General features: G+C 42.2%; 1 protein-coding gene across 2 annotated transcripts; it reads right to left on the bottom strand.

Annotated features, from left to right (window-relative positions):
- Window positions 1-675: 675 nt before the first annotated feature.
- LOC117816270 (keratin, type I cytoskeletal 13-like) lies at window positions 676-3,964 on the bottom strand. Of its 2 annotated transcripts, none has more exons than XM_034688464.1 (8): window positions 3,388-3,964; window positions 2,917-2,999; window positions 2,646-2,802; window positions 2,363-2,524; window positions 2,081-2,206; window positions 1,221-1,441; window positions 1,087-1,100; window positions 676-978 (listed from the first exon to the last, which is right to left on the bottom strand). In XM_034688464.1, exons 1-8 carry the CDS (start codon window positions 3,862-3,864, stop codon window positions 929-931), a joined length of 1,290 nt encoding a protein of 429 aa, XP_034544355.1. In that variant the 5' UTR covers window positions 3,865-3,964; the 3' UTR covers window positions 676-928. The 2 variants fall into 2 exon arrangements, with proteins under 2 accessions (XP_034544355.1, XP_034544356.1); XM_034688465.1 differs by having other exon boundaries at window positions 1,212-1,441; window positions 3,388-3,947.
- Between the last annotated feature and the right edge of the window lie 7,202 nt (window positions 3,965-11,166).

Raw genomic sequence — 11,166 nt, 5'->3', positions numbered from 1 at the left:
GTGCACAGCCTCAAATATCTCTCTCTTCTTCCTTCACACCTCAGGAACATAACAATTTCCTGCCTCTCTTTCACACAGAGCATACATTAAGTCACCACCAGGAGATTGATGCTCCACCCTTCATGACACTTTATCATAACAGCACATTGGTCACTTGCCATCAGTCATAGACAAGGCCAAAGTGGAGCGCAGATAGCACCTGTTTCCACAATGACTCTCTTTGTTCAGTTAGTCAGTGTTTGCGTTCCCACTCGGTATTTCTATCCTGAGTCGTGTGTTTCTTGTTACTAGGTGACAGGAGCTAGACAGACATCATGTTACAGTGTGTTGAAAGCCTCCAGGGCAAAGATTAGTCAACCATTTGGGGTGTGTCTTTTTTAAAAAAAAACCTCTAAGGTCCTATACTTCATGTGTTCACACAACTCGCACTTTTCTTCAAGGTTTTGAGAGCGTGACTTTCTGAGGGGGTGTTAATGCTTTCCACTCCAGGCCTGTCATCCATTGTTCACCCTTTCCTGACAACAGCCCTGTTATGTAACGCAGATTTCCGCAACTCTACATCCCACCTCCCAAAATGTAATGCAGTGGCTATGACAACTCCAAAAACAGAGGGCTGTTATTGTAAAAGATATGAACCCTGCTTTTTTCTGCAGTAAAGTCACAAAACATCACAACTTGTATACACCAGCCATTTTTATTTGTCAGACAGTTCACACACACACACACAAACACATTAAGTCGACATTTCTTCTTCTTTGCAAACATTGTTTCTCACTTCACTTTACACTTCATTTTCTACTTCTCTCAGTCTTTTCAGTACAGTTTCAGTCATCTCTCGTAACAGCTTTTCTTCATAAGAGTGTGTTCTGTTTGAGTATCTGTGTGTGTGTGTGTGTCTGAGAACAGCATGTCCTGCCAGTTGGACCTCCTAGCTGGAGCTGCGCACAGTGGTGGTTGTGAGTGTGGTTTTTGTGCCCCCTGTTAAAAAGAAGGGAAAAGAAAATCATGATGGCAGTGCTTCAAACTTTCACTTCACTGACTGCAGTGTTGGTTATGTAATGTCATGCTAAGAATGATGTCACTCACCTGAGCCCATTGGTCTAAAATGAGGGAGAGGGGAGAAAAAAATGGAGAACTAGTGAGTTAAGTGGGAATGTGTTGTGTTTTCAAATAATGAGTGCACTCTGGTCGGCTCTCTTGTCCTGTATTACATTTTCTACCTGGACTCCTCTGTCTCCAGCAGGCTCCTGTAGGTCGAGATCTCCTGCTCCAGCCTGCTCTTGATGTCAAGCAGCATCCTGTAGTCCTGGCCCTGCTGCTCGATGCTAGCCCTTACATTGGCGAGATCGCCTTCGAGCATGTTGATTGTGTTCTGGTAACCGGCTAGCATGGCGCTGTACCGAGCCTCTGTTTCACCCAGTGTGTTCTCCAGAGCCGCTTTCTGTTACAGAGAGGAACACAGTTATTGCAACATCAACAACAAAAGTCAGCTGTTCATACTCGCAAACAAGCTTCTGTAGTAAATCTTTTAATTGCTGTCTGCAGTCTGTGACCACCATCCACACCCTGGATTATATATATCAGACACAAAGCATGTCTGTGTGTGCATTGCTTCACCCCCTCCTTTATGGAGGAACAATAAGTAGAGGTGTATGTGTAGGACTTTGAATGCATGTGTCTCTCCATTGAGTGCTCCTCTTGCAGGGAGTGATTTACTGCAGCTGGGCAGAGGTAATCCACAGTGGTATGACTTTGGGCCGTCCAGTTCAGCATTCCTCTAGCTTTCTTCAAACTCTTTTATGTCTTCCAGAGTTTGAACAGATGTGTGTGAAAACTTTTCTTCAGTTTGAGCCCTTCCCTCCCTGCAGTACTGCTGAGATCACTCCTATCTGTCTCACCCTCTCCCTGTTCTTTCTGTAAAACCTCCTTTTCAAACCCTCCCTTCTGGACTTTTGCCCTCTATCTTTGTCTGTTTCTCCATTTCCCCCGACAAGACAGCGATCTGGGACTTTTGCTCATATAAGGCAAGCTCAGTGAGTTGTGAACAGATGGTTTGGGTTCAGGTTTTTTTTTTTCTCACCATGCTGAGCTGAGACTGCAGCTCAATCTCCAGGCCCTGCAGTGTGCGCCGCAGGTCATTGATCTCTGTCTTGGACGTCTGGATTGTCTCTGTGCTCATGGCCACTTCCTTGCTCAGTGTGGACGACTGGGGAAAGAAACACAGTTGTGAAAGAAGTGAAAAAAAAAGTCTTGGTGATTGCCTCGCTCAGTTTCACAGGAGATTATGTTAAATTACAAGTTAGACTCTTCAGCGAGCAAAACCAGTCATTTGCAACGTGTGGGATATGGTGCCTCTGTTTACCTTCTCACTGAACCAGGCCTCTTGGTCTCGACGATGTTTGTCAGTGATGGATTCGTACTGGGCGCGGATATCCTCCAAGACTTTGTTAAGGTCTTGTTGGGGTGCAGCATCCACCTCCACGTTGACTGTGCCTGAAAGCTGAGAGCGAAGTGCTGCCAGTTCCTGTACAATCAAGAGCAGAGAACGATCCTCATTGAGATACTTTTACAGTTTCAGACTAGTCTACAGGTGAGGTGAAGCAGTGAGCAGTAATCATCAAAGCTAGTGGATGTGCGTATGTCACCTCTGCGTGATTCTTCTTGAGGTAGGCCAGCTCATCTTGCAGGCCCTCGATCTGCATCTCCAGGTCAGCCTTGGTAAGGGTGGTCTGGTCCAGCAGACGGCGCAGGTTGGCGATGTCAGCCTCAACAGACTGGCGCATCATCAGCTCATGATCGAATCTATCAAGTTTAGAGAGTGGAGAATGTTAACACGAGACATCTTTAACTCCCACACCCTCTTATTCGAATTGAACAAAGAGCTAGATCAGAAGACGTATAGAGACTCTAGCTTACTTGGTCTTGAAGTCATCAGCAGCCAGTTTGGAGTTGTCAATCTGGAGCAGGACGTTGGCATTGCCGATGGTGGCGGCGGCAATCTTTAGATAAGGATGACAGTTTCAGAAGTCTCATTTATAGATCTAGTTTCTAGAGTTACAAACTGATATCAGTTTACTTCTTATGACATGTGTCATGGATGCATCAGAAGCCTCACCCTTCCTCTGCTACAGCCATGAGTCATTGATCACATATTGTATCCCCCTACACACTTGACAACAGTTTCTTGTTAATTTTAAGCTTGTACGTTTAATTTGCCGTCTTCATGTTTCCATAAGATAAAGATTCAGGAACCTAATGGATCATGCAGACTGTAGTTATGACTGTAATGTCCTACCCTCTTAAAACCCTCCTAAGGCAATCATTAACAGCACAGCAAACATTTGACTTTTCACATGTTTAAACAGTCGAGGCTGGTGCACACGATACCTTGTCCTTCAGGTCATTGATAATGGCCCAGTAGTTGCTGTAGTCCCTCTCTGCTGCTGGGCCCTTCTGCTCGTAGTACTCTCTGATCTGCAGCTCCAGCTTGCTGTTGGCTGCCTCCAGAGAGCGGACCTTCTCCAGGTATGAGGCCAGACGGTCATTCAGGTTCTGCATGGTGGCCTTCTCGTTCAGGTGAACGCTGCTCTGGTCCAGGGCATTGGACAGGTCAAATCCAGCACCACCGCCCATCCCCATGCCACCGCCCATCCCCATGCCACCTCCGAGCCCCATGCCGCCTCCGTACCCCATGCCACCTCCATACCCAGAGGAGACGGTGCGAACTTGAGTGGAGGAGATGCGAGGACCTTGCCTGAAGCTGAGGCCTGACACGCTGTGGGCCTTGTGGGGCGCAGCACTGGATGTGTAGCTGCGGCTCTGCCTCATCACAGGACCAGTGTGGATGCTATGGCTGTGATACATGATGCCCGACCGTCTGCTGGTGAAGAGAGAGTACACGAGAAGAGAGGACCGTTATACAGCTGTGGACTGTAGCAGGACTGTGCAGTTTGATGGAGGGAGGCTGGCTCTTGATATAGTGCTGGACCTAGGGCGGGCCAGGCTTAGAGGAGGGAGGAGGGAGGAGGGGAGAGAAGGAGGGAGTTTTCCTCTACTCTTCAGCCACAGGCTTGGCAGAACCTCCATTTGTTTTCCTTTAAGGACCAGAGTTCGGTTTCTTTCCACTCCTGTGAGGGAACTGTTGTGGAATGTGTGTGTATGTGTGTTTCTTCATGTGCAGAGGGTCCCGTAGGGGGTTCTCTCTGAACGAATGTGTGTCCATCTACATGTATGACTTGTGCTCTCATGAATACCTGAAAGTCTAGTCTTGATCTCACCAGACAATTGCTATCCTTATTCAAATAGAGAAGGCGTACAGTTATTGTTGCAGCGTCCCGCCATGTGTCAACATTCAGATTAAGCTGTGGGCAAATGTTATATTTCATCAGGGCTCTTTTGAAGAAATTACCCATTATGAAAAGATCAAGTTACAGCTGAGGGAATCCAAAGGAAAAATTCATTTTCACATTTTTTATTTAACTGGAACAAGCTGTAAAAGTTGTTTCATGGATCTGTTTTTAAAGATAAGAATTTGGACTTTTTTTTTAAAGGAGAAAGTAACTGATACAACAAAACCATTGAAATAATAACATCTAATACTGAATAAGATTGTGCCGATTGCTCTGTGATGTCTGTGATTAAATTGTGTTTTCTGACTGACAGCTGTGTGTTGACTTTGTAGCCTTGAACCACAAACCAACATTGTTCTCCATGTTTTCAGTTTAAGTGAATTCGTCAGTCCATTGTTCAGCATATCACACTCCACATCCCCCTTACTCCTGTATCCTGTGCATGCAACTGTGTGTGTCCATGCATGCAGAGTTCATTCTGTTGCTGTTGGCCTGTGTTGTGGGCTGTGTAAAGGATGGATCTGAAGTGTTGCTGTGTTGGTGTGTGAGGGGCTTTTTTTTTGGTGTGGCTGTGTGTTTCTGTGTGAGCTCATGTTATCTCGGGGTTTGGCTCTGGCCAGTATCCTGGCTCTTGTAACATCTGCTGCCAGCTGGGGGGAGTTGAGGGGGAACATCGGGGTCACTTCTCAGTTAGAGGGAGAAATGAATCATGCCTCTTATGCTCTGTGTATTCTCAGCATTACATAATCCACCCTGAAAACTGGGGTTTTGATCCCAGCTCCTTGTGGACAAAGTAACCGACTGTTTCCATGTGCCCAACTGCTTTAACATTTATTTGATGAGCCGTAACCTATGAGTATGTTCAGGCTTCTACTTATTGACCACTATTTGCTGTGTGGAGAGCTGAAATGCTGTGATGATGTTACAGTGCTATGTCTGTGGGTTTCATGCAAGAGGCAACCATATGTGTTGAAAAATGAAGCCAATGCGGAAATCTGAAAAATCTGCAGGACCAATTTAACCACTTCAGGCTGGTTCCAAAAGCCAAGGGTTCCCCCTTAGGTCTCATGTTGAAGTTTACCTTTTTCCTTTTAAATCATCAAACGATACAAATTTGAATACACATGCAAAAGCCAAAAAATAACGCAACAGCTTAAATGCACTGCAAATGACAAAGGTGTGCTGCAAAAAGCAAAAATAGCTGCAACAGCTGCAAAGTCAAAACAAACAAAAAGCAGAAAACAGCAAATTAAAATGCTGCAAATCCTCTGACTTTGGTGTGATCATATGCTTTCAATTCAATCACAATTTCACAACAACAACAATAACAAACAACATGGATGCTAAAAAGAAGGTTTGTTGAATGTCACTATAAAGAGAGTCAAGTTGATGTGCAATGAGTGAATCAAAAAGTTTCTTACCACTAAGAAAACATAGTTTGCCTGCCATGTTGATGACTAACATGACATCAAGTCAGTATGTCAGGCTCCAAATTCTTTCCTAAGTTGCTGAGTTATTGTTGTGACTTAAGCAAAGTCAGCTGGTTGTACAAGCTCAGTGGCTGAGGGAAGCTGCAGTCAGCAGCACTGTGGAATCTTTGGCTTCATGTCTCTCCGGAGATGAGGAGATAATCCCCGTCTTTCACATCCCATTTTTATTCCCCAGTGTAAATACGTTTCTCTTTTCAGTCATTCATTGACAGAACTAACTTTAATGTTGCTCTCATCTACCTTGAATTCATTTTAAGATATTCCCGTTACATTTTATTACTCCCTAACGGTGGTGGACAAAGTACACAGCTTCATTACTTTAGTCAAAGTATAGATACTGCAGGTCAAACATTACTCCAATACAAGTGAAAGTTGTTCCATCAATTTATGACTTTTAAAAATACTTAAGTATTCAAAGTACTTCTTGAAAAATCTCAAAACATTGTATTTTCACAAAGCATGATGCCAGACAAGAATACATAGGAGTACATTCTGTTACATTATGTTTATTTAGAAAACCACTACTTCTTACCATTAAATCTCTAAAAACTACACCATGGAATAAAAACAGAAACTAAGTTACTCCAAGCACAGACAACTTAGTTTGAAATATTCATCTGGAGTTAAACAAACGTTACGTAGCTCAACATGCTTTCTCAGGTTGGACAGTGAATGTTTGTATGTTTGGGCAGAGTGGGAAACAGGGAGAATATTTCAAATGATACATATCATATTCATTTCAAAAACCTCTAACACGGGCTGAAGATATGGACATAGGTGCTCAGGTGGAGAATTATAGCCATCAATACCACCTCTGAATGAACTGCATGATCTGAGAGAAACTTGCTCTTTGTTTGCTCCACGTTCAACCGTGGAGACGCATGATATACAGGTACGACTAAACCACTGAGACAAACAGAACTACACAAACACAGTTTACTGTCTTTGGGATCAGATTTCAGAAAAGATAAGGAAATTCATGAGCTGACTTCAAAGCAAAAGTAGTGAGTAACTAGAGCACTGATAGAAATGTAGTCAAGTCAAAAGTACAATAATTGTCTTCTGAATGTTGTGGAGTAAAAGTATTAAGTATCCAAAAAAATAATACTCAAGTAAAGTACAGAGAGTAAATTTACTCTGTTACTGTCCACCACTGCTCTCTGATAAGTTACGTCTCTGTCCCCTAAAAGATACATACAGTCATGAGCGGCATCAATCCTCAGACTCCTGTCAAAAGAGAAATGGGAGAAGACCCTCAGGACTCAAAGTATGGGCACAATGCACCATTTTAGGCAAATTCCTTCCTGTATTATTGTAGACCCTTTTAGATGGTCAAACTTATTTTCTCCTCTCTTTCATTTAAAGGAGCTGATTTTAGTTTTGGGAGTGGAGACTGAACTGTTGGTGTACCAGGTTGCTTTTGTCCTGATAGGAGTTAAAAACAAGTCAAGTTTATTTGTTTAGCCCTTAATCACTGTTGTGTACAGTCTCAGTGGGAACTGCCAGAACCCGTATTAAAACAACAGAGACTGAAATATGCCTCCAAACCAGGACCCTTGCTGAGAACAAGAAAAATCTCCCACTGTGAGCTTAGAGGGATAAAATCACAACCCCCGGGAGGAGCTGCGAGGTGTCTTATGTGTTCAGAGAAGCTCAAACCACGGACGTAAATGAGTTTATATCAAACACTAAGAACTTAAGTCATCACGGTTTAAAGGAACCTTTCTTTGTTGAGACCTTCTTACATTACAGCTTAGGTTGCTGCATTCTTGGCACCAGCACTGAGACACAGGTAATAACCTTGATGATGAGGCTGTGTGCTGATACAAAGCTGTGTGTACAGTGGGAAAACACAAACGACTGCTTCACATCAGAACTGTTTCAATGCAGCGTGGATGAGTTCATGTCTGTGTGGCCTGGAGTGCTGTCATGATGGGTGTTTTCAGTATAACCAACCTGATGACTCATGCACATGGATGACTGAATCTCCCCAGCAATCTTATAAGAAACATCCCGTTTCTCTCTTTCATCTTTTTAAGTTTTAGTATTACTGTAACCATTTTTGGTTGGAATGAATTTAAAATGAATGGGGAATGGAAAATGAGTAAGACATGTAATGACCGTGTGTTTAGAGCTTCTCATGATGATGTCACAGTTCACAGAAAACAGAAGAAGAGGATCCAAAATGTAGACTGAAAGAAAGGTTTAATTAAAAATATAACGTACTAAATACAAATTCACTGCAAACACAAGAGTACTGGGAACACAGGAAGACTCAGGCTGTTTTCGAAACCGCCTACTCTACTAACAGTATGTACTGATTTGGCCGAAATTCAGTATGTAGTATGTAGTATGTGAAAAAAAGCAAAATCTGCAGTATGCCAAAACTCCCCTGATGTCTACTGATTTGGGAAAATTTCACAGTATGCATCGAACCAGACTGCCTCGCGTACTTTTTCCCATAATGCACAGCGCTCGTTCCGCTTTTTCGTTTTACTCCTTTTTTGAAAATGATTAAATGCCATATAAACCACTTCTTAACTTTTTTAATCATAAGTGATGCTTAAGAAGCAGTTTCTCTGTCAGCTTGGCCGTTGTTTACTCAGAGCCAATAGAACAGTCACACTAGATACTACCTTCAAATGCAGTACTGCATACTACATTCGTAGGTAGTATGTAGCAAGCGGTTTCGAAAACAGCCATAACACTCGGTCTGACACAGAAAGGAGGAAACACACTATAGGCTGCTTTCGAAACAGCCTTGCTACATACTACCTACGAATGTACTATGCAGTAGGTTTCGGAAAGCGGAAGTACAGCCAAGCTGATAATGAAACTGCTTCTTTAGCATCCACTTATGATTTAAAAAGTTAAGAAGTGGTGTATATGGAATTTTATAATTTTCACAGCACCTAAAAACTGAGTTCCCCTCGTCAAAAAAGAAAAAGCGGAACGAGTACTGTGCATTGTGGGAAACAGTACGTGAGGCAGACTGGTCCGATGCATACTGAGAAATTTTCCAGAATCAGTAGGCATCCAGGTAGTTTTGGCATACTGCAGATTTTGCTCTTTTTCACATACTGCATACTGAATTTTGGCCAAATCAGTACATACTGCTCGTATAGTAGGCGGTTTCAAAAACAGCCAGAGACTAAATACTGACAGGGGCAGACAGACACAGGTGAGACAACGAGACACAGGTGGAACTAATGAGGGTGCAATCAAACTGGAGGGAAACTCGAGGGCAGGAAATAAACTACATCAGATACACAGGGGGCAAGAACTACAAAATAAAAAAGGAAACACATTAGACTAAACTAGGAACACAAGATATGGATCACAAATACCACAGGGAAGACATAAGGTCAACTTATAACAAACACAGAATACACACAGGGAGGAAGCATGACTAAACACAGCAAGCTACATCTGGAAAATAAAACAGGAAATCAATGACAGAACACAAAACAAGGAAAACACACAATAAACAAAAGCAAATCATGACAGATTCTGCATATTTACTCCAACAAAGTGCAAACAAACTCACTTTGCTTCACATGTAAGAGCAGATCAGTGTTTTAGTCTTAGCTGCACCACAAACAGTAGGAGTGCAGCTTAGGTCATAAACTGTATGACCCTGTAAAACAGAGATAACAGTCGTCATGAAACAGCGATTACTCCTATCAAAGGAGACCGAGCTGCTTGTTAATCAATACTTATTGATCTGATTTGATCTTTCATTGTGTTACATATTGAACTTTCTTCTATGTGTACCATGCAACGGCAAAACATCATGCTATCTACTGCTACAGCTGCTGCTCCTTCATGCTGACACTCCTCTTTGATTTAAAAGGCTTAGTCATACATCTGTATCATATGAGTGATTTGTAATCAATTTGTTGTAGCAGACAGGCGAGACTCAACATGATAACACAGAGAGATAACCTCCTGCAATCACACTTTAATACTTCATCCATTAAGTGCTGTTGTACATTTCCTTCTTTTTGTTCTTCAGAAAAGAGGCGTGGTTTCTATCTAACTCAAACAAAGACAGAATACATAAACAGAAGTCTGATTTTTTGATTAAGCATATCACCAAAGTCTCAAAACTTAATCAAAATAATCCACTGTTTGTTTGCTGCATAGCAACCAGGAGGATGTAGGAGTGTCGGTGATACTAATCATGCTTGAATCTGGTCTATTGTCTTGAGGTCTGGATGGTCTGGATTCCTGCACCTGAACACCAGTGACTAGTTTCTCTGCGCTTGGTTTCGTCGTGCAATGGGAATCAGAGTTGGTCTGCATTCTCATGCGTTTCAAAAACTTGATACTTCCCTTCTGAAGAGTGATCAAAACACATCATGTCAAGCTGCACATCGTTGAACTTCCGTTCTTTGTTTTTGCTCTGGATATTTGTCACGGCTGCTGCCAACAATATGTACGGGAAAATGTAAAGTGAGCAGGTGGTTATGCAAAATAGAAGTGCAGCAGGGACCATAGATTCAAGGAATGGACCTCCTTAGGACTCACAACATACTATTCTCTTCTAAGTAAAGGTTCAGTTAGGAGTTTCCAGGATCTCAAAGATAAATTTGGACTACGGAACCAGGACCACTTCAGATACTTACAAATAAGAGACTATATTGAGAAAAAAATCATAAAAAACTATGATCCTGGAAAAGAGATTCTACAGATATTTGTAAAAGCTTACCAAGATGAACCTTATAGGAAGGGAATCTCAAAATTGTATATGGGGCTTCAATCTCTTAACAAAGATAACACGTCTAATGCAAGATCAAGGTGGGAGACAGAAGGCAACATAGTAATCACACAGGAGAACTGGAGTGACATTTTTAAACAACAATGGAAAACAACAAATTCCCCACTTTGGAGAGAATTTACGTGGAAAAATGTCATCCGCTATTTCTGTACTCCATATCAGAAGAAATCATATTCCAGCCAGACAGAGTGTTGGAGATGCTGCGGCAGTAAAGAGGCGAACCACTATCATATATTTTGGAGTTGCCCCGTTGTGAACCCATTTTGGTTGCGCATACATCAGATCCTAGAGACTGTCTTTTCAACAAGAATAACTTTATGTTTCAATCTGTTGTATCTGGTTGATCTAAAGGAACTAGATTGGAGGAACAGAGATAAATACCTGCTGAGAATATTACTAGTGGCCTGTAAGAAATCTATAACAAAGAAATGGTTGAAGAGGGAGGCCCCCAATGTGGATGAATGGATTGATATTGTGTACAGTATCTTTGTGATGGAAAGAATTACTTTTAATTTAAGAACACAAAAGGAGGTATTTATTGTAAATT

The sequence above is a fragment of the Notolabrus celidotus genome, chromosome 7 (assembly GCF_009762535.1).
Source record: "Notolabrus celidotus isolate fNotCel1 chromosome 7, fNotCel1.pri, whole genome shotgun sequence".
Taxonomy (NCBI): Eukaryota; Metazoa; Chordata; class Actinopteri; order Labriformes; family Labridae; genus Notolabrus; species Notolabrus celidotus.
This window is presented reverse-complemented; position numbering and strand designations above follow the sequence as displayed.